The sequence below is a fragment of the Mauremys reevesii genome, linkage group 1 (assembly GCF_016161935.1).
Source record: "Mauremys reevesii isolate NIE-2019 linkage group 1, ASM1616193v1, whole genome shotgun sequence".
In the NCBI taxonomy this organism is placed as follows: domain Eukaryota; kingdom Metazoa; phylum Chordata; order Testudines; family Geoemydidae; genus Mauremys; species Mauremys reevesii.
Window position 1 is genome coordinate 256,850,595 of NC_052623.1, and position 24,026 is coordinate 256,874,620.

General features: G+C 42.2%; 1 protein-coding gene across 5 annotated transcripts in view; it reads right to left on the reverse strand.

Moving 5' to 3' along the window:
- The window catches only part of DGKI (diacylglycerol kinase iota), a 293,322-nt gene that overhangs the window by 148,211 nt on the left and 121,085 nt on the right, over positions 1-24,026 (reverse strand). For 4 of the 5 annotated variants that reach the window (XM_039520215.1, XM_039520214.1, XM_039520218.1 and 1 more), the window contains exons 5-8: positions 14,574-14,630; positions 11,900-11,965; positions 5,895-5,966; positions 5,136-5,252 (exon numbers count right to left, since the gene is read on the reverse strand). In XM_039520215.1, coding sequence (XP_039376149.1) covers positions 5,136-5,252; positions 5,895-5,966; positions 11,900-11,965; positions 14,574-14,630 — 312 coding nt within the window. The remainder of the gene's footprint in view (positions 1-5,135; positions 5,253-5,894; positions 5,967-11,899; positions 11,966-14,573; positions 14,631-24,026) is intronic. The other variant, XM_039520216.1, reaches the window with a different exon arrangement.

Below are 24,026 nucleotides of genomic sequence, written 5' to 3' on the forward strand. Positions count from 1 at the left end.
ATGAGGAATCCCTTAGCTACCACCTGAGCTGGAACAAGGGCTGTACCAGGGGAAAGGATTGTGCCCAGACTAGGAATTCATCCAGTCTGTGAAAGAAATGTATTGAAACATCTCTGAGGGTGAGGTCTTATCTGTATTCAGTTTCTTACTATATTAGACATAGACTTGCGTGTTTTATTTTATTTTGCTTGGTAATTCACTTTGTTCTGTCTGTTACTACTTGAAATCACTTAAATCCTACTTTCTGTATTTAATAAAATCACTTTTTACTTATTGATTAACTCAGAGTATGGATTAATATCTGGGGGGGGCAAACAGCTGTGCATATTTCTCTATCAGTGTTATAGAGGGCAAACAATTTATAAGCTTTATACAGGGTAAAATGGATTTATTTGGGTTTAGACCCCATTGGGAGTTGGGCATCTGAGTGTTAAAGGCAAGAACACTTCTGTAAGCTGCTTTCAGTCAAGCCTAAAGCTGTTAGGGTATGTGATTCAGACCTGGGTCTGGGTTTGCCGCAGGTTAGCAAGTATGGCTCAAACCAGGCAGGCCACTGAAGTCTTAAGCTGACAAGGCAGGAAAGCAGGGGCAGAAGTAGTCTTGGCACATCAGTTGGCAGCTCCCAAGGGGGTTTCTGTGATCCAACCTGTCACAGATGGATCATATATATCCTACTAGTTTTTTCACTCTCAAACAGTGCAATCAGACAGAAGGAGGATATGAAGTTTAAAATCAGTGTAATGAAGCAAAAAACACTGCTTCATTTGTAGTAATCACTGTAGAGATTCTTAGATTCATTCTTCAGATCTTATCCCTGGGAGGATTTTTTCTTGAAACCTTGTCACAGAGCAAGAAGCAGTGTGGCCTAGTGGATAGAGCACTGGTCTGGGATTCAGGAGATCTGGCCTATATTCCCAGCACTGCCACTGGCCTGCTTGGTGACCTTGGGAAAATTAGTGTTTCCTCATCTGTAAATCAAGATAATGTTACTTATCTCCTTTGTAAAGGGCTTTGAGTTCTACCGGTGAAAAGCACTATATATAAAGAGCTAGCACTATATTAGAGGCATTGATTATACTTAATTATTTTACTGGAAGAAGCTGACAATCTGCTATTTTGTGGAAGGAATTAAACCCAGTATAGTTCTTCTGGATAAAGCCAGGACAATTAGGTAAAGTAGCATTATCCTCATTAAAAATAACCATGTGTAAATATATTTGTTGCCAAATCATGTTGTAACATAGCTGCTTTTTTGCCATTGTGGACACACAAAAAAACATATTATAACTTTGATAGAAGAACATGCCTTGGTCTCTGTATCTACCAGGATTAAAATATAATAGTGTTTTGTATCTGCATACACTGCCAAGAAAAGACAATGTGGTTTTGTCAAAACTATATTACACCACAGTGTTTAAGTATGCCTATTTTTGTGATGTTTAGAGAGCCTGAATGTTTGCTACAACTTAGCAACAGTAGCTATACAACAGGTAAGAGGCAGGGGCACTGGTTATAAATGTGCAAGGCTTCATTTCAAACTGGCAAAAGAATAGCAGCCCTGGGAAACCACTGGGGTATACATGGTGAGCTGAAGAAGTTGTTGCATGTGCCATCTTGTCCATATCGAAGTCTTCCTTCTCCACAGGAAGAGTATGGGCATTTTGACAAAAACTAAATGCTATTCGGTGCCATTCTATTTACAGTAAAGAACACCTGTAAGTGGAGAGGCCTGTATGTAAATCCTGGATTGTCTCTAAAAGAGGAAAAATCTCCTTGGTGACAATAATTTTGTCCTTCTTCAAAGATAAGAAGCACAGATCATATTACATCATGGTCACTGGAAGTGTTCCAAGCCCACTTAGATAGATGTATGGAAGGAGTAGGACAGGGCCCTCCTTGAGTAATGTCAGGTGGTGAACTGACAGTCTTAGGTAGATCCTTGCATCTAGAATGCTGCAGATTTAACAGCAGAGATGGTTACTAGCCATGCACACCCCAAACCCTTCCATAAATTGGAACTGAGGATGATCATTAATTTTCAGAGGTTCTGAGCCTCAGTAGCTCCAAATCACTTGAACGGGAGCAGCAGGTACACAACATCGATAAAAGTCTGACCCTATGATCTTCAGGCAGTTCACAAACTGAAATGAGGCACAGATAATAGTCTCACATCACTGGCTTCAGCCAGCAATAAAGTAAGAAGTACTAAATTAGTCCAGTAGTAGACAGCTTTTGCAAGCTCCTTATGAAGGTTCCAAAGAGAAAGGAAAGAAGCAGATTCACTCACCTTGATCATAAACCCTTTCTTAGCATTGGGACCCAGTTACAATTACTGCCTCTGCTTTGTATCCAGAACCTCAGAAGGAGGGCTGGCTCTGTAACTTCATCACCCAGATCCTTCTCATCAACTGCTCCTCTCTCCAACATGCGCACGCGCGCACACACACACACACACACACACACGGTCCAAGTCTGTTTAACAACATTCAGGCTGCCAAATATCAAATATAAAAAAAGGACACTAGCCACTGTAGATACCTGCAGTTTCTAACTGGAACACATAATTTATCTGAACTCCAGGAAACCAGACCCAGAGGCACTGAAAATCGTTAGAGAGGCTACAGAAGAGGCTCAGACAATGAACATCATGAAGGAGATATTGAGAATTTGCCATCTATATAAATGGGTCATTACATACAGGGATACCACCTGTTCCAAAATTATCCAAATTGTTCTGAATTTCCTTCATCCTGCAAATAGAAGCTTGCAAGAAGCAAAAACTTCCCATTTTAGTACAGGCAGCAGGTCACCTAGGCAAATTGACCTCATGCAACTACATCAGGATGTTGCATCACCAAGACACTGCCGGGAGTGAGACGGGGGCCTGTTCTTTATTCAAATAGAGTATTAGAAAGGTGGTAACCCATGGGCCATATAATGATCATGGAAAAATAATAAAAACAGAAAGCAAAACTAGGTGAAGAGTCTCTTCATGAAGCTCTCGTTTGCTCAGAAACAACCACCAAAAGGAAGTAAGGGACATTGCTAGAATCCATTTTAAATTAGTAGAAAATCCAGTCCAGGACTTGTGTGACCAGTCTGAGTTGTTAATAAGTGGAGCTGAGCAAATAATTTATAGTAAAAATGTTACTAGACATATTTATTTCAGGTCATGGAACATCTACAAACAGATTTCTGTTTCCACATATTTATTCATTCATTAAATTTCCTCTAATTTATTTATGAGTTTTTATTTATTTTCTCCATAGATTGATTGCTGTGAATGTCTGATACTATCAGAAATCCAGACTGTGTAGATGGGTTAATTCACAAGTTAGAGCTGGTCAGAAACTAGTGGTGGGGGCAGTTTCAGTGAAAAATTATGACTTTTCACTGAAAAACTGAAAATTAAAAACTTTGTTCTAATGTCCACAATTCAAAAAGGACATTGATAAATTTGAGAGGGTTCAGAGCAGAGGCGTGAGAATGATTAAAGGACTGAAAAATATGTCTTATAACTGAAGCTAGAGAAATTCAGATTGGAAATAAGGCATAAACAGTTAACAATGAGTGTAATTAACCATTGGAATAATTTACCAAGGGTTGTGGTGATTCTCTATCATTGCCCATTTTAAAATCAAGATTGGATGATTTTCTAAAAAATATGCTCTAGTTCAAACAGTAGTTATTTCAGAGAAGTTCTCTGGTCTGTTTTATACAGAAGATCAGGCTAGATGATGCCAGTGGTCCCTTCTGGCCTTGGAATCTATGAATCTATAAATTCCTACTAGGGTTGGCTTTTCTCACCCTGATTTCGGTTTCCTTGGTGGGTTTAGGTTTTGGGTTTTTTTACATTCCAGGGGGCTCCTGATCACACTCTGCCATTAGCATTCAGCCCTTTGAGAGGTTTCCACCACAAGAGAGCATCTATTCTGGTGGTTCTTCCTTCAAGCAGCCTGTCAGAGGTCTCTAGATCACTTGATTAAGATAGGATTCAGTAATCTGAGGACTGGTGGCTTGGCATTTTTGTCACAGCAAATTTTGTGACATAAGTCATGGGGCTACGGAGAAGCAACACGGGCATCAAAACCGCATACCACCCCTGCGGGGAGCCTGGGTAATTGTCTATCCCATGCACGGGTCGTATGCCATATGAATCAAGTCTCACTTATTGGGAAAGGGAACATCCTAATTAGGATACCTGGTAGGTCCTGGGAACAAAACACATGGGGCTGCCAAGAGAACTAACTCTCCCATCAGTTATTTCCCATGTCCCTTTTCTAGTCTATCCCAATAATTTAAGTTAAACTGGGTATTATCAATAAAAATGGCTGTGTCCTTTGCATCATAGACCAGTGTTGTGCATTCACTCTGAATAGGAGTCTGGGGATAAATTACACCAAGTACATTGCATTTACTGTTCTGAATTATTGACCATCCCCCCACCCACCCACATGTAAAGTAGCTCCATTTGCTCGGGTGACCCTATTTGTGAAGAATGCAATCAGCACCTTCTCTGGAAAGGGGCTCTGGAAACCCTTTTTCCCCTACTGTGTTGAGCAATGTCTTGTCCCATCTAAGATATACCAAATCTGGTGCAAACGCTGACAAGCTGAAAACTCATCATCTGCAAGCATTTGAGCATGTAAGCTTAATGTTCAGCAAGCATTCATGTGAGTAAAACATGATCATCCAAACATCCATGGAAAGTGAATGCAAAAGAGGAGTGAGCACAGCCACGGCCAATTCATGTTTCAATTCAACCGAATATTTGTGGAAAGCGTTTTTTCCTGTATTTGCCCAGCTCTACTTAGTGAAACATGCTTGAGTACCTAAAACATAGAGGATTCTTGCAGTCCGTTAGATGAGCTCGCAATAAGAAGAATGAACTGGATTGCTTAGTGCCAAAATCAGGTCGATCACTTATTGCCCCAAACCAGACAATGAAAGAATCCTTCCGGAGGGGTAGATGAAAGAGTGAGATAGAGGTTCATAATCATCATGGGTGTAGCTAGGTGTGAGGGGCATGGACAGGGCAAACAAACATGCTTTTGTGGAGGAGTAACCAGGAGCAGAAGCCAGGCTCGCCCTGAGCTGCCAAACAGCATCAGAAACAGACATCAGCATGCGGTTACCTGAGCTTTCTTCACCTTAATGATCCAGGTGGGAGGCACAATGACAGCAGCATGAGCCCCCAGGGAACACGGCTCCTCGATGTGATGTAACATGAAGCAGGTGACTTTGTTGTGAAACTAGTGAAGGGAGAGCAGAGCATCAGTGAGGGGGACAGAGTGCAAGAAAAGGAGAAAGAGGGAGAGAGAAAGGCATGGTGGGGACAGAAGAAACTGGGAGATGTGTGAGGCACTGAGGAATATACCCAGCTCAACTTCTTTTCCCAGTCCTCTGGACCAAGAGAGTCTTAAGAACATTAACAAAAAAACCTCACCTCCCCATTTTCTCATCCTTTGTCAAATACGTCCCCTACCCTCAAAAGACATCCCTGCTTACATACACATAGCGGTAGTAAGACCAAATTCTAAACAGGCAATATTATACAAAATGGGAATCCCTTATTCTCTGAACCAGTAACAGCAATGGAGTGCTTGAGAGCTAACCCTCTTGTTACCCCAGGAGTGGTCTTGTTATACTCCAAAAGGAAGGAGCTACATTCAGCTCTCCTCCACCAGAAGAACAGACTACCCAGGTGTAGCATCCTTGGGGAGAAGAAATAGAAAGGGTACAAATAAGGGAGATTCTAGGGGGCTCTTTTCCCTAATAAATGAGCACATAAAATGACCAGGATAAATGAAGTCAAACATGATGATCCTGTGTGGGTAAAACTACCCCCAGCATTTACACAGCCCCACCTCCCAACCTCAGTTCTAGCCACTTACCGCCTGCTTGCACCAGGAACAACTGATGGCCACAATCTCTTTACTGTGGAAGGAGAATTTTTGCTGAAATCCCTGGGATGGCAGGAAGAGATAGGAGAGGAAGGGTTAAGCTGCTTTCCATCACATCCACCTACTTCTCATCACATGAGAAAGTTTAGCACATGACTGAGCTAGATCAGTTCAGGGCAGTCATATACAGTCTTTCACATCTCCTGGATGTCCTATGAATGGACTAAGGTCCCTGGGGGCTCTGAACTGTTGCACATTACTGTAATGAACAGAATATCATGACATACACAGTTCATAAACACCCAACAGGTTAAATCCACCATTGTTATTTAGCTCCCCTACTATTATGGAGTGCCATAGTTAAGGTTGTTACTTAGTTTCCATTATATAACCAATTTTGGACTCCACAATAAAAATCTATAACAAACATCTTATCAACCTCAAAGTTAGAAGATTCTACCTGGGGACAAGATAGCATTTTATCGAAAATTTGAAGTGACTCCTATCATTTAATATATGTAATACTGAATTATAATACCCTAAAAACAGAGGTGTTGGACACACTTCCCAAATTTGTCTTCTTCCTCCAATCCCCCACAACTTTGTAGCAAAGTTGCAAAAGAAGAATCAGTAAAGAGAGAAAAACTATTTTCATAGATTTGAATAGAACTGTGTGAAATTTAGAATTTCCATCCTGCAAGAAATACCAACATTTCAACATTTGTATTGTCTCATAACTGGATGTAAAGTTACAATTTCAATTTTTTTTTATAGAACGTAAATGTCAAAACCTTTAAATTTAGATATTTTCAAGCAAAGAATTTCAACATTCCCAAAATCAAAATGTTTCATTTTAGTTTGTTGAAATGACCCAAAACACTTTGCTTTGAGTCATTTCAACTTTATATTGAATTTTTCAGTTGTGGCACATTTTCTTGTGGGAGTTGTAGTTCATGAGACTGATGCCCCCACTCTTCCATATGGGCCAGGCTCCCTGGCCAGACTACCATCTCCCTTGATGCACCCAGAATCATGTGACTCCCATGATGTACCACACAGAGCCTGGGAAGAGGAAAATCCACATGGAGTATGGGAAATGTAGTCCTCCAATACTATGGGAACGAGGGCCTCAGCTATGACTACCATCAGCAATGTGCTGATAGGGAAATGCAGTTTAATGTTTATAGGGTGACCAGATGTCCTGATTTTATAGGGACAGTCCTGATATTTGGGGCTTTGTCTTATATAGCCGTCTTTTACCCCCAACCCCCGTCCCGATTTTTCACACTTGGTGTCTGGTCACCCTATACTGAACTGATTCAAAAAATGTTTCAGATCATCTCAACAAAACAAAATAGTCCAATTTGAGTCAAATCAAGTCAAAACAAAATATTTTGTTCAAATTTTTCCATCAGGAAATCAATTTTTTTTTTCACAAAACTGAGATTTTGCCATGGAAAATTTCAATTTAGCAGAAACTGCATTTTTTCATCTGAAAATCATTCCAATGGAAAATTCCCAACCAGCTCTATGCTTTGAGGCCACAAAGGACCATTACATCATCAAGTATGATAGCATGTATAATATAAGCTGTGAAACTTCACCCAGCTACCCCGGTATTGAGCCCCATAACTTGTGATTGACTAAAGTATATATTTTCCAGAAAGGCATCAAGTCTCAATTTGAAGACATCAAGAGATGGAGAATCCATCACTTCCCTTGGTCGTTTGTTCCAATAGTTAACCACATTCATTGTTAAAAAAAAAAAGTGTTTTATTTCTAATTTGAATTTGTCTGACTTTAACTTCTTGCCTCCCTTGGCTTGTTATACCTTTCTTTGCTAGGTTAAAGAGCCTTTTACTATCTGGTATCTTCTCCCCATGCGGGTCAATGACTTGTCCACCATAATCACGTCACCTCTCAATCTTCTTTTTGATAAACTAAGCAGATAACCTAAGCTTTACTTGAATCCCCTAGCTGACATCCAGTGTCCAGGTCTAAAATGGAGTTGTTTGAAGAGTTATTAAAATTTGATTTAGTAACAGTGCCAGGGAACATCTACTCCACTGCTTCAGTAATCAGCATGCCTCTTATCGTAGCTTCTGTGGGAGGGAGGAGGAGGGCAGGCAGGTGCAGAGGAGCAGGCAGATATTATTGGTCAGTGCCATGAAGAAAGAGAATTAAAACAATAAACAAAAATAATCTAACTGGATTATCCAAATTTGGGCCCTTCACTTATCCAAGTGAAGGGCCCAAACTTATCTATTTTGTCCCTGCAAGATGTGGTTTAGGAGACCACAATCAGCACTCAGAAGAATGGAATTCTCTCTCTGCCTGGGCAATGTGAGAAGGTGCATGTTGCAGTTGTCTGCCCAATACTTAGCCTAGACTGTACAATATGTCCCATACCAGAGCCCATGGATCAAATTCAGTCTCCTGAGGCATCACACCTTGGGACCTCCACACCTATACCTGTTTTTTTTCCTTCATTTTTAGTTCCCTACAATCTGTTGATTTTGGGGCTCAGTGGCCCCTCTCTCACCTGAGGGGGGCAGGCTTTTCACTGTGCTAGTGGGCTTCACCCACCAGTCCTGTCTATGAAATAGGCCCACTGACTTCACAAGCACAAATAGCTGGACTGCCTTCTGATTGGGCAAACCTAGTACATCATTTTATGTGGGCCCAAAAATCCAGTCTCAGATCTATAGTATGTATGGCAGGAGTGTTAGAGACTGAGGACTGACACTGGGCAGATTGATTGCTAACTAAGGGCTTGTCTACACTTAAAACTCTACAGTGGTACAGTTACAGCATTGCAGCTGTGCCACTGTAGCACTTCAGTGTAGATGCTGGGGTTCTGACATTGGCATATGTAATCCACCTCCCTGAGAGGCAGTAACTAGGTGGACAGGATAATTCTTCCATTGACATAGCACTGTCTACACTGGGGGTTAGGTCGGCTTAACTACGTCACTCAGGGATGTGGATTTTTCACACTCCAGAATGATGTAATTAAGTTGATTTAGTTTTCTAGTGTAGACCAGGCCTGAGTTTCTTCATTCACTGAGATCAGAATTTCTTAGTGTTTCTCATAAATTTAATTCCTCCTTCCTTTGAAAAAAGTATTTTGGCCCCTGGTGGATAGAAACATTTTTTTCCAAGTGGGTGGAAATACTTGTCTCCCAAAGCTGCAACTAAGAAAAAACAAAATATGGTGCATTTGTTCCAAGGGCCATGAATGGTATTTTTTTAAACTGAGCAGCTTGCTTTGTTTCTGGGTGAATCATTTTTTTCATTTATTCTGTAGACTATTTGATTTTTATAGAGTTAATAGTGAAAATGATCCAGCAATAAAAATGTAATAATGATTACTTAGAAGTAAAATAGCACTATTCTTCCTCAAATTGCTTTACAAATATAAGTTAATCTCTCCTACTGTCAGGTAAGTTAGTAAAGATTAAGAACCTGAATCTAGATATAGGGAAACTGATGCAGTAAAGTGATTTATCCAAGGCCACAGTGGGAGTTGGTGAACAGTGGGATTAAAATATTGGAGTTTCCCACTCAAGTTCCTCTGATCAGCCTGCTGGTCATTGCCCCAGGCTTCCTCCTGCCTCCCCTCTGAGTAACATAGAAAACTAGAGTTCACTTTTTCTTTGCTGTTCTTGGGTTGGTTTGCCTCCACTCGCTCCTGAAAGAGGTAGAATTATCCCACAAGAAATACACTGCATAGTTTGAGAAACACTGGGATGGAGCACTAACTCCGTATTTGAGATGGGGTTGTTCCATTAATGCCTGATTCACTCCTTTCAGGTGTAGCATGTAAAACTACATGTTGTGAGTTCTTGTGAAAATAAAGCACATCGGTGCAGGCTGGAGGAAATATATTTGGAGGAAGAGAGCTCCTGGATCCCCAGATTGCATTGGGATCACAACCTGTCCAAATAATTGGAGTCAATGTCATATTAGCAGCTTCCCATATACAGTATAAAGGAGCTACAGACCATCGGTTAATCACCTCCGATTTCTGTTCTCCAATTGATTTATAAAGTGCAGAGCTTGCACTTGACATAAGCAGACTAAGCAATTACTTCAGGCCCCAAGCAATTGAAGAGAGTCCCCTTTTAATTCTTAGTATGTGTTGCGGGGGGTGGGGTATTCCTGCTTAGGGCTCCCAGTGGGCCAGCACCAGCACTGATAGGGTGGGAGCTTTCATAAGAAACCTCAGGAAAAATCTCATGATACACTATCCTGTATCAAACCATCGGTCCATATAATCCAGTAACCTACCCCCCCACACCCCACCCCACCTCCCAGCAGTGGCCAATGATGCTTCAGAAAGAAGTAAGGCAAAAAAATAAACTAACACACTAAGCAAATGATGTATGGGGAAATTCATTCCTGACCACAGGCTTATGACGAGAAGTATGAGATGTGATTGGCCCATAATCTTTATCTTGCATAACAGTTAGTATTATTAATGTTTTATCATTAAAATATTTTAGCTATCTAATTCCAGCATAGGATTTGACTGATGACCTCCTACAATAATGAGATCCACAGAATGATTAAGCACTTCATGAAAAATACATTCTTTTACTGCTCTAAATTTACTTCCATTTCATTTCAATGACTGACTCCTTTATCTTGCATGACAGGGGAAGTTAAAGGAGAGTTTTAAAGATAGAAGCACAAAAAGTAGGAGAGCACAAGATCAGCAAATATTTGGTTATAGAGGAGGTCACTTTGCCAATAAAATATAAAGGCATTTTTCTTGCTCGTGTTTTCTTTTATCTTTCCTGGTTTCTGGACAGAGAGCTCTACCAGAACACATGCATGCAAACTTTAACTCTGTGTGTATTAAGGTGCTATTCTACTGACCTCAATCTCAGGGGAGCCATGTCTTTTGTCAATTCCAGTCTGGACTGGTCATGTAGATACCATGAATATATCAAGTGTTGGTTCTGGTACACTGACTGTTCTACAAGCATAATGAATCCCTTTGACACCAGCACTGGAGATACAAAGCAACTCCCAGAATGGCAGAAACATGACTCCAATGTCATCACGTGTCATGTCAGCATAAGAATGCTGCATGTAGGCCTCTCACTGCTGGTGCTCACATGCCATCTGCCATGAAGAGGGTACTGCATTTTACTGCAGCTAGTAACTTAGCTCAGTATCCAGGGCCAGTTTGTTACATCTGATTTTCTGGTTCTGGCTAAAAAATACATACCAAGGGGAACCTGACAAGACATGGGCACCGCCCTTTGTCCACACAATAATTAACTGCTGAACCTGAGAAAAGAGAGATTTCTATCTCATAGAACTGGAAGGGACCAAAGGTCATCGAGTCCAGCCCCCTGCCTTCACTAGCAGGACCAAGTACTGATTTTGCCCCAGATCCCTAAGTGGCCCCCTCAAGGATTGAACTCACAACCCTTGGTTTAGCAAGCCAATGCGCAAACCACTGAGCTATCCCTTCTCAGGAAGAGAAGAGAGACAGTAGCATAACCTAGTTCTGGAGAAAGGAAGTTATGATTACGTGTAAATTAATTTCAGCACCTCTTAGATGCTTGGAGGACTGGAAGATATGGGAGAAAAGGTCCTATAGGGAGACAAGTTTTCTCTAATCTTTTCTATGGCCTTTGGAAATGGGTTTTCAGAGTCTGTACAGCAGAGACAAATTCAGTCTCACACGGAGAACAATTACATACCAGGGATGAAGGAATGGTGCTGGACTATAGTGCCCTAAGCGTTTCACTTCTGGAGATCTGGGATCAGGTCACAAGTAAAATGAATTTGCTGTAACCATTTTGGTCCCCATTTGTGCACATCAAAAACCCATCATCCCATTTGGCATGATCACCATTCCCTGCTCAAGAGAGGGCTGGAATAGAATAATTAAGTGGTTGGGAAGAGCCACCTGCTGAATTGAATCTATCAGTGTTTAGAGAATCCTGGCGTAATCATTATGATGTACATACACCACCTACCTTTCCGCACTGCTTACACTTTCCTTCCTGCCTCCGCCTATGCACCCAGTGATGTCGGACAAAGTTCTGCACGAAAGGGACAAAATGAAAACATTAATAAATGATAACATCTTACCTTTACAGAGCACCTTTCATTCCTGATCACTTTCCAGCCATATATATACACAAGAATCACTTCAGCCATGACTGAACTGCAGTCACTTTTGGAGCAAAACGTGGCAGCCATTAAGCAGCAGTACTACCCAACAGTTTATATTGGAAAATGAAAACACCATACACAACTGAAAGTGCAGGAGGAATCTAGGTAGACAGCATTCATTACCCAAATTGGAATCTGGACAGAACAAACCCCCTGCTACTCTCATACAAAAAGAATAGAGTACAGTCCAGCAAAGACAATTATAATATCAGCCAAGGGAAAAGAAGTGTCCTTAAAACACTATGTTTACCTATGGCATAGGGCCCCCTTCTACTCCCCATTTAAGTCAATGGGAGAAGTTCATCAATGAGTTCAGTGGAAGCTGGGTTTGGTCTTATAAGGCAAGAACATGGGTTTTCCTACAGGTCCACACAGGGGAACAAGGGAGTGTCAGACGTTCCTTTATTTCCCAACATGGGCTACCCACACTATGGATCATAGCATGGAGGGAAGGAGAGCAGCATCTGCAGGGCTGCTACCTCCCTTTCCATGCATGGTGCCCCGACTTTTTTCCCCTCAATACACCAGCCAGCAGAGCTGAGCTAATGTGGAAGGGGATATAATCTGCATCCGGTGCAGACTAGTAACAGATTTCTTCCCCTTGGAGAAAGGGAAGAGCCGGAGATATGTTTGTAACTCTAAGGGTATATCTACACAGCAAGTGAAGGGATGACTTTAGCCTGAGTAGGCATACCCATGCTAGCTCTAATGTAGTTAACAGGGGTAACAATAGTGGTGTAGATGGGCTAGCAACCAGTGTATGTACCCATGCTCCCCAGCAGCCTTGCACTTGGCTACATCTACACCTGGAAGGGTGTGACTCCCAGCTAGCAGAGACATATTTATGCTAGCTCTCCCCAAGTTAGCATGTTAAAAATTGTAGTGTAGCCACAGTAGCATGGGCAGCAGCAAGTGGCAGCACAGTAACCATCTTGTGTGTGTACACCCATGGGGTCCGGGAGGGTTTGTACTCAGAGCAGCTAGTAATACACTACTACTTTTAGCATACTAGCTCAGTGAGAGCTGGCGTACATCTGTGTAAGCTGTGGATCACACCCCTAGCACCAAGTGTAGATGTAGCCTCAGAGCAGCCTTGGAAGGTTTCAATTTTTATTGGTCAGTGTTGATAAACATCAATTTCACTGTACACACGCAAACCGACGAAAAATATTTCCATCGATAGTAATCAACATAGGCAAAGAAATATACTGCTTGAGATCTTACTGCAGTTTGATTTAAAGCTGTCCGTCTTGCACATTTTGACACATGATGTTGACAATTTGTGCTTTAACCGTCATAAAACTTTAACTTTTGAATCTCAACATTTATTGTTATTAAATATTATTGTCTGACACCCCCATAATTTCCCCAACTATGAAAATTTAAATGGATAAAAATAAAAAATGCTGAAATCCATGATTTTGTGCAACTGTGAACATTTAAGTAGATACAAATGAAAAGACACTTAAAATAAACATCAATATTAAAGGTCAAAATAATTTAAAAAATAAAAATTAAATCCTGCCAACCCTTCCTAAGAGTCACCAGGTCTGCTCCTGGGACAGCACAACTATGCACTGTCCCCTGCTATGGGTTCAGAGTAAACTCTCAGTCTAGCCCGTATTATATACCGTACCCTCTACCCTATACTTTAAAATCTTTTCCTGAACTCTCAGGCTTCTTTTTAACAACTAATACTATCTGTTTTATCAATGACGCTGGGTTATTACACAAGCAAAACAGCTCAACTTTTTTCCTTCCTTTTCTTTATTTAAAAAAAGAAAAATCTAAACATCGGGGAAATAAAATGGGAAAGCCTGACATGAAGACAGGAAATAAGTTTCAACAGCTATATTGACTCTACTTTGTTGCACATGTGCTTTTTTCTGTGCCTGTTTATTCTTCTTAAATATGTTCCTTAGGGTTTATGTCATTAAATACATGCATAAATACTGTAAAATATACAACATCTGTAATGTGGCCAAATTCAGACTGCAGTTGGAATTAACTTTTGCATTTCTTGAGGTGTTGTCATTTTTAATTCTGTAAGCTAACGAGAGACTAGAAACACTGAAAATACTATTGGCAAAGTGAGGGGAAAGAGGGTAAAAGAAAGGAAAGAAATAATGGAGAGTTGCAGAGATAGTAAAATCAGAAAGACTGGTTGAAAGACAGGAAATAAGAAAGGAAGAATATGAAATATAAGTAAGAGAATATGAAAAAAGAATGATCAGGGAGGAAAAAAAAAGAGAATGGATGAGGGAATAAGGAAAGAAAATAAACTGATGTTGTTGATGTAACTAATGTGGCTATTTGTCTAGAGTGCCTTTTATATTCATTGTGAAGAAGAAAATGTGTCCCAAAGGGGGCCAGTTCTCTTTCTAAGGCTCCAGTGAGTCTGAAAGCACTGTTCCTACTCCAGGAACAGGTACACGAATCATAGAGGGGAGCAACAGTTAGTCATAAATTACTTACTTCTCTTGGAGATCTGGAGCCCCCCTCTCGGAAAGTTGGCTTGCACCGGAAATTAATCTGCCATTAAAAGCAAAGCAAACAAATAGGAAAAAAAATCAATATTGTATAAGAATGTAAACAGAAATCAGAGGTGGCTGTAAATGTTGACAATCTGTATGGTAATATAATGAGTGAGAACTGTTCCTCTATATTGCATTAGACCAACTCTGCAAAATCCCTTTTTCAAAAACATACTAGCTCAACTAAAAATCCAGTGTCCCAACAAAGAGACTCACCTTGCTGTTAAAGAGCATGTGTCTGTATGCACCTGCCCAAACAATCTACATCTTGCCTCCCATGTCTCTAAACAGTCTTCTCTTCACCATGTTGTGGCTGGCTGTTCAGCGTCTCTTGCCTGCCCTCCCCCTCTTAAAAGGCAGCACTGCATCAGTTTAACCTTGCTTTTCATGACCAAAGTTACCTTTGCAACCAGAGGCTGGGCTTAAGCTGGGGGTTTTAAAGTCAATGGAAGCTGGGCATCAAACTCCTTCAGGGCTCTATGAAAACTCCAGGTTTACTCCTTTTTAAAGAAAAAGAATGAGGAGTACTTGTGGCACCTTAGAGACTAACAAATTTATTTGAGCATGAGCTTTTGTGGGCTAAAACCCACTTCATCGGATGCATGTAGTGGAAAATACAGTAGGAAGATATCTATATACGCAGAGGACATGAAAAAATGGGTATTGCCATACCAACTATAAAGAGAGCAATCAGTTAAGGTGAGCTAGTCTCAGCAGGAGAAAAAAAGCTTTTGTAGTGATAATCAGAATGGCCCATTTCCAACAGTTGACAAGAAGGTGTGAGCAACAGTAGGGGGAAAAAAAATTAGCATGGGGAAATAGGTTTTACTTTGTGTAATGACCCATCCATTCCCAGTCTTTATTCAAGCCTAATTTGATGGTGTCAAGTTTGCAAATTAATTCCAATTCTGCAGTTTCTCACTGGAGTTTGTTTTTGAAGGTTTTTTTTGTTGGAGTATTGCGACTTTGAAGTCTGTAGTCGAGTGATCAGGAAGGTTGAAGTGTTCTCCAACTGGTTTTTGAGTGTGATAATTCTTGATGTCTGATTTGTGTCCATTTATTCTTTTGGGTAGAGACTGTCCAGTTTGGCCAATGTACACGGCAGAGGGACATTGCTGGCACATGATGGCATATATCACATTGTTAGATGTGCAGGTGAACGAGCCTCTGATAGTGTGGCTGATGTGATTAGGTCCTATGATGGTGTCCTATGAATAGGTATGTGGACAGAGTTGGCAATGGGCTTTGTTGCAAGGATAGGTTCCTGGGTTAGTGTTTTTGTTGTGTTGTTGCTGGTGAGTATTAGCTTCAGGTTGGGGGGCTGTCTGTAAGCAAGGACTGGCCTGTCTCCCAAGACCTGTGAGAGTGAGGGATCGTCCTTCAGGATATGTTGTAGATCCTTGATGATGCGCTGGAAAGATTTTAATTGGGGGCTGAAGGTGACGGCTAGTGGCGTTCTGTTACTTTCTTTGTTAGGCCTGTCCTGTAGTAGGTGACTTCTGGGTACTCTTCTGTCTCTGTCAATCTGTTTCTTCACTTCAGCAGATGGCTACTGTAGTTGTAAGAATCCTTGATAGAGATCTTATAGGTGTTTGTCTCTGTCTGAGGGGTTGGAGCAAATGCGGTTGTATCTTAGAGCTTGGCTGTAGACAATGGATCGTGTGGTGTGGTCTGGATGAAAGCTGGAGGCATGTATGTAAGTATAGTGGTCAGTAGGTTTCTGGTATAGGGTGGTGTTTATGTGACCATTCCTTATTAGCACTGTAGTGTCCAGGAAGTGGATGTCTTGTGTGGACTGGTCCAGGCTGAGTTGATGGTGGAATGGAAATTGTTGAAATCTTGGTGGAATTCCTCGAGGGCTTCTTTTCCATGGGTCCAGATGATGAAGATGTCATCAATGTAGCGCAAGTAGAGTAGGGGCATTAGGGGACGAGAGCGGAGGAAGCATTGTTCTAAGTCGGCCATAAAAATGTTGGCATACTGTGGGGCCATGCGGGTACCCATAGCAGTGCCACTGACTTGAAGGTATACATTGTCCCCAAATGTGAAATAGTTGTGGGTGAGGACAAAGTCACAAAGTTCAGTCACCAGGTTTGCTGTGACAGCTTGCAGTCCATCCTTGTGTGGAATGTTGGTGTAGAGGGCTTCTACATCCATAGTGGCCAGGATGGTGTTTTCTGGAAGATCACCTATGGATTGTAGTTTCCTCAGGAAGTCAGTGGTGTCTCAAAGATAGCTAGGAGTGCTTAAATGAAAGCTTAGATTCTGCAGACCATTCACGTGAGAAATGTTGGGACTCACCCTGAATGAGTAAATAGATTTTTCTACCTCTTTATCAGGCCAGTCCCACTTACCCACCCACATATCCTGGCCAGACTAGCAGTGCCTCAAAAAGGATTAGCTACATTCCCTGTTTCTGAGGGCAGAATAGAGTACAGGCCAACAAGCACTTTCAGAAAACTGAAAATATTAAACAGATTGGAAACAAAAAGAAAGGATGAACCAAATGGTTGTGGGGAAGAAAAAGGGAAGAAGTGGGAGAAAAGGGGCTGCAGCAAGAATAAAGAAGTAATGGGGGAAATACTGAGAGAGAATAAAAGGGAGAGGATGATGGGAGAGGTGGAAAAAGAAATGATGCATTTAAACTGAAGTTAGCAATGGACCTCAGGATTTGCATCTCCACATAAAAAGTAGAGTCAAATTTCCTGAAGCAAAATGAGAGCTCCTTATAATCCCAGCTCATTTCAAAATGTTTGTAAGTAGTAGCAACACAAGATTGTAATTCTTAATGCCTGGTCTTACAGCAGGCAAAATGCTACAGTGTAAAAAATTTACATACACATTCTGCAAATCACCTACATAGAATATCTGAGTTGGAAGGGACCTCAGGAGGTCGTCTAGTCCAACCCCCTGCTCAAAGCAGGACCTATCGTCAACTAAATCATCCCAGCCAGGGCTTCGTCAAGCCTGATGTTAAAAACCTCTAAGGAAGGAGATTCCACCACCTCCCTAGGTAACCCATTCCAGTGCTTCACCATCCTTCAAGTGAAAAAGTTTTTCCTAATATACAACCTAGACCTCCCCCACTGCAACTTGAGACCATTTCTCCTTTTTCTGTCATCTGGTACCACTGAGAACAGTCTAGATCCAACCTCTTTGGAACCCCCTTTCAGGTAGTTGAAAGCAGCTATCAAATCCCCCCTCATTCTTTTCTTCTGCAGACTAAACAATCCCAGTTTTCTCAGCCTCTCCTCATAAGTTAAGTGCTCCAGCCCCCTAATCATTATTGTTGCCCTCCACTGGACTCTTTCCAATTTTTCTAGATCCTTGTTGTAGTGTGGGGCCCAAAACTGGACACAGTACTCCAGATGAGGCCTCACCAATGTCAAATAGAGGGGAATGATCACGTCCCTCAATCTGCTGGCAATGCTCCTACTTATACAACCCAATATGCCATTAGCCTTCTTGGCAGCAAGGGCACACTGTTGACTCATATCCAGCTTCTTGTCCACTGTAAACTCTTTTTATGCAACAATCTTCTGCAGAACTGCTGCCTAGCCACTTGATCCCTAGTCTGTAGCAGTGCATGGGATTTTTCCATCCTATGTGCAGGACTCTGCACTTGTCCTTGTTGAACCGCATCAGATTTCTTTTGGCTCAATCCTCTAATTTGTCTAGGTCCCTCTGTATCCTATCCCTACCCTCCAGTGTATGTACCACTCCTCCCAATATAGTGTCATCTGCAAACTTGCTGAGGGTGCAGTCCACGCCATCCTCCAAATCATTAAGGAAGATATTGAACAAAGCCACCCCAGGACCGACTCTTGGGGCACTCCACTTGTTACCGGCTGCCAACTAGACATGGAGCCATTGATCACTACCCTTTGAGCACCTTATAGTCCATTCATCTAGCCCACACTTTTTTAACTTGCTGGCAAGAATACTGTGGGAGACCGTATGAAAAGCTTTGCTAACGTCAAGGAATAACACGTCCACTGCTTTCCCCTCATCCACAGAGCCAGTTATCTCATCATAGAAGGCAATTAGGTTAGTCAGGCATGACTTGCCCTTGGTGAATCCATGCTGACTGTTCCTGATCACTCTCTTCCTTCCTAACTAGTCTTTTCTCCTCTTTTACTCTTTTCTTCTGGTCCTCCTCCACCTACCTCCTCTGCCCCCTGCAGGTGCTGCCCAGTGCAGTAGTCTGGGCGCCAAAGAAAAAAAAAAAAAAAAAAAAAAACATTGCTTCTTCTGTCTTTCCACATCCTCCCCCTGTCCCCTCCCATTCAGTTCAGGGACTTCTTTCTTGCTTTCTCTTCTTTTCTTGTTGCTTTTCTTGTTTTTCTACTTTTCTCTTCTTTTGCAACCTTGCTGCTTGCCTTAATTTTTGTTTTTTTGCCTTCGATTTTACTCCTGCATTTTATTTTTTAATTTTTTCCTCCTCTTTTTTTATCAATCTTCCATCCATTCCTCTGTGTTTTTTGTGTTTTGTTTTTTTTTGTTTAAAAAAGGCAAGAGGTCTCCTGCCAGGCTTAGTAGCAGTAGTCTGTGGCACCTTATAGACTAACAGACGTATTGGAGCATGAGCTTTGTGGGTGTGGTGAATACCTTGTCGGATGCATGCATACATGCATGCATCCGACAAAGTGGGTATTCACCCACAAAAGCTCATGCTCCAATACGTCTGTTAGTCTATAAGGTGCCACAGGACTCTTTGCTGCTTTTACAGATCCAGACTAACACGACTACCCCTCTGATACTTGCCATATTTACTATTCTTTCTACACATCGGGACGGTTTGTTCCTGCAAACTCAATAAGGATTCTTTAAAATACAGCCAGCTCATGATTACAGCTTTTGATCTATATGCATAAAATGGCCAATCAATCAAAATGTTTGCTCTTGGTGCTATCCTCTCAGGCCATCCCACAATACTTGCAGAATACACAAGCATGTTCAACAGCCACACTATGGTGTACTTCCAGAAAGTCCCACCTTTAATATTACAGCATTAAACAGACATAAGAACTGATGCTACAGCATTAGTCAATCTGTGTGAGTCTGATGCTACAGTATCCTTTCCTGAAACAGTATTTATAGGGTCAATACTTCCTCTTTCAGATGAGATATGATCCTCCCAGCCACTTCTGCCCATGGTGTCCCAACAGGAGGGATGTTAATTTCAGTATCCTGACCAAATTCCACTCTGATAATTGTGCAGTTTCCTTAAATTCCTCAATTAGTTTTAATTTTACACTGTTTTAGTCTTAATCTTCTGTCCAAGACTGTTGCATAGGGATACTGTACATTGCTAAATAGCTGATATGCTTATCCCAGAGGTGACTCCATTTCTTTGACAGGTGAAATGATTCTCTATTAAATTTGTAAAATGCTTTGGTATCCATGAAAGATGCCATAGAAATGTAAGTTACTATTCAGTGAATGGAATCCATTGTGTCCCCCTTCGTCAGACATGTTCCAGTACCTATATTTGCTCTTTATTTATAGGATAAATATTTTGCTTTGCACCAACATGAATAAGAGCTATAAATCAGATTTACCACAGCTGGATTCACACACAAAAGGGAGGTTCTTGATCTGAAAAACTGTTAAAGGACCCCCTCATGCACACCCAAAGAAGTAATAAAGAAATCACAAACATCTGCATTCCGTTCTTTCATCTTTATGTTAGGTTTCTCTACAGACAAATTTTCAAAAATATAAATAACACACTTTCTGAACCCAAGAGTATGGCCCCTCAATCCATTCATTTAAAAGAGAAAGTATACACAGAAAACTACATTGAATGGAATTGTTGCTTATTATATATGCACAGTCACAATATACTGGCATGATTTTATTAGTTGAGGAATTTTCTGCCATCAGTAGGTTCAGTAGTTCTCAACCTATTTACTGTTGTGGGCTGCATACGCATCTCTCTATGTGTTATGTGGGCAACATCCACACAATATATATGCTGAGTGCCCGGAAAGTGTGGCTGCGGACCCTGCCTGCAAAGATGGGGGTACCCTGCCCAGTGCAGGGTACCCCCCCAGCCAGGGACACTCTCCCCAGCATCCAGACCCCTGCAACACTGGGCTGGCACACGAGCCTGCCCTGTAGGGACAGGGTACCCTGTCCAGGGCAGAACGGCCCCCCAGGGACTGCCCTTCCAGTACCCAGTACCTCACCCAGGGACTGCCCCCCAGGCACCCATCCCCCCACCTAGGAACTGCTCGCCAAGTACCCAGCCCCACACCTAGGGACTGCCCCCCAGCAACTGTCCCCAGCATTCAGGCCTCCCAAGGACTGCTCCCCGCCACAGCACTCAATCCCTCCCATCCAGGGACTGTGCCCCAGCCACCACGTCCCCTATCTAGAGTCTGTCCCCCATGCACTGGCTGCACCCCCTCCCCACACCTCAATCCCCTGCATCCCCCTCCCCGCAGCCCTAGCCCCTGGCACACCCTTCCACCATGGCCACTGGTCTCCTACCTTGGCTGCACCTAGCTCAGCTGTGCAGCCCACCCTGCCCACCTGCTACTGCCCCAGCCCCTTTCCAGAGCCTGCACCCTGCACCTCAACCCATTGCCCAAACCCTGAGCCCCCTCCCAGAGCCAGCACCCCGCATCCCCTCCTGCACCCCAACCTCCTTCCCCATCCCTGAGCCCACTCCTGCACCCAAACTTCCTCCCAGAACCCGCACCCTGAACCTCCTTCTGCACCCAACCCCCCTGCCCCAGGGTCAGCCCTGAGCCCCTCCCACACTCCAAACTCCTCAGCCTCAGCCCAGAGTCCGCACCCTCTCCCACACCCCAACCCCCTGTCCCAGCCCGGTGAAAGTGAGTGAGGGTGGGAGAGAGTGAGCAACAGAGGGAGGGAGGGATGGAGTGAACGGGGCAGGGCCTCAGAGAAGGGGCGGGGCAAGGGTGTTTGGGTTTGTGTGATTACTGTTATTTCTACTTTTTCTTTGAGGTAGATCTTGGGTTGCACTTAAATTCAAAAAGTGATCTAGTGCTTTAAAAGGTTGGAGACCACTGCCCTAGTCTGATTGCCAGAAGCTGGGAGTGGACAACAAGGAACGGATCACTCAATGATGGCCTGTTCTATTCATTCCCTGGCATTGGCCACTGTTGGAAGACAGGATACCGGGCTAGATGGATCATTGGTCTGACCCAGTATGGCCATTCTTATGTCCTTATGTTGGAACAGGAAACAGCATCATAGAGTTTAAAGCTGGAAGGGACCATTAAATCATCTAGTCTGACCTCCTGTATATCGCAGGCTGCTACCACCACCCAGCACCTGCCCACTAAAACCAGCAATGGAAATGGAACCAAAGTAAATGAGACCCACAGGAGACTAGACTTATGTTCCAGTCAACTATTAGGAGGGATCGAGGTGCACCAGTGCTTAAGGTCCCTACAATGACAGGGAAATGATTAAGTGAGATATACCCAGATAATCCTAACAAGTATCCCACACCTACACGCTGCAGAGGAAGGCAAACCCCCATGCCTCCCAAAGTCACTGCCAACCTGATCTGGGGGAAAATTCTTTCCTGACCCCATATATGGTGATCAGTTAGACCCAGAACATGTAAGCAAGAACCAGCCAGCCATGCTCATGAAAGAGGGATTGCTTGATACCAACTTAACACCCTGTCCAATGTCCCATCTTCACCTGTAGCCATCTCTGATGCTTCAGAGGAAGAAGATTTTTAAAACTCACAGAATACAATGGGGGAGGAAGGGATCCCTTCCTGACCTTTGTCAGTGGCCAACTGAAACCCTGAAGCATGAGCTTTAGGAACAAAACCAGAGTGATCCCCAGGGCTATTAAGCCCTCCCCCACATATCACAAGCAACCCCATTATATAATGGCACTCAAATTTGTTCAGCTCTCTCTCTAAACTAATTAAGTTGTTTGCCACCACAATTCCTATTGGGGGGCTGTTCCAGAACCTGATGGTTGGAAACTTTTTTTCTAATTTCCACCTTTAATTTGTTCATGACCAGTTTATATTCATTTGTTCTTCTGCCAACATTGTCCTTTAGCTTAAATAGCTCTTCACCCTCCTTGGTTTTTACCCCTGTCATATATTTAAAGAGAGCAATCATATTCCCTCTCAGCCTTCTTTTTACAAGACTAAACAAACCAAGATCTTCCAGTCTGTTCTCCTAAGACAGAACCTACATCCCCCAGTAGCTCTTCTCTCCACCTCTTCCAGTTTAAATCCATCTTTCTTGAATATGGGTGACTGGAATTGTACATATAATTCCAAATGAAGTCTTATGAATGCTTTGTACAGTGGCATTAATACTTCTCTATCTCGACTGGAAATGCCCCACCTAATACATCCTAGGATCACATTTGCCTTTCAGAGCCGCACCACATTGGTGGCTCATACTCATCCTGTGATTGACCCACACACCCAGGTCTCTCTCCTCCTCGGTCATTTCCAAACTGATGAGCCACCAGCTTGTATCAGAAATTCTGATTATTAGACCCTAACTATATGACCTTGCACTGTATACTATTGAATTTCATCCCATTTAAGTCACTCCAGTCTTCAAGGCCATCCAGATTTTCCTGTGTAAAATTCCAATCCTCCTCTGCATTGAAAATGCCTCCCAACTTCATAACATCAGCAAATTTAATTAGCGCGCTCCTGCTTTTTGTGCCAAGGTTATTAATACAAATATTGACTAAGAATAGTCCCAAGACCAACCCTCGAAGAATTCTCTGCAGTCTGATAAGTCACCTTTTAGCACAATCCCTTGCCTTCTCCCCTTTAGCCAATTCCTTAGTCACTTTACAACGTTTGTACTGATCTCCATCTTCCCTAATTTGACTAATAATTTCCCATGTGTTACCATGTCAAATGCTTTACTGAAGTCCAAAAATATTAGATCTACTGCACTTCCCTTATCAAAAAAATAAGTTCTTTTCTCAAACAAGGAAATCAGGTTACTGCAGCATGATCTACCTTTGGTAAACCCACATTGCATTACTTTCCCTTTACCTCCATGAATTTAAATTATTCTTTTCTTCACAATTTTCTCTAAAGCCTGGCATTCTACTGAGGTCAGATTAACAGGTCTGTAATTGTTCGGATCACTTTTTTACCCTTTCTTAAATATAGGAATGACATTAGCTATTCTCCAGTCATATGGTATACGATCCCTGAATAGATAGAGGTATTTAATCCTTGTTACTGGACTAGCAATCTCATGTGCTGCTTCTTTCAGTATTCTGGGATGGAATTATATGATCCCCAAAATTTGAGATTTAAGTTTTTCTTCCACTTCTGATGTGGCAATTTCCCTTTCTGTATACTCATTTCTATCACTCACACTGTATTCATACGCATGTTCCATATTACCATTGTTAC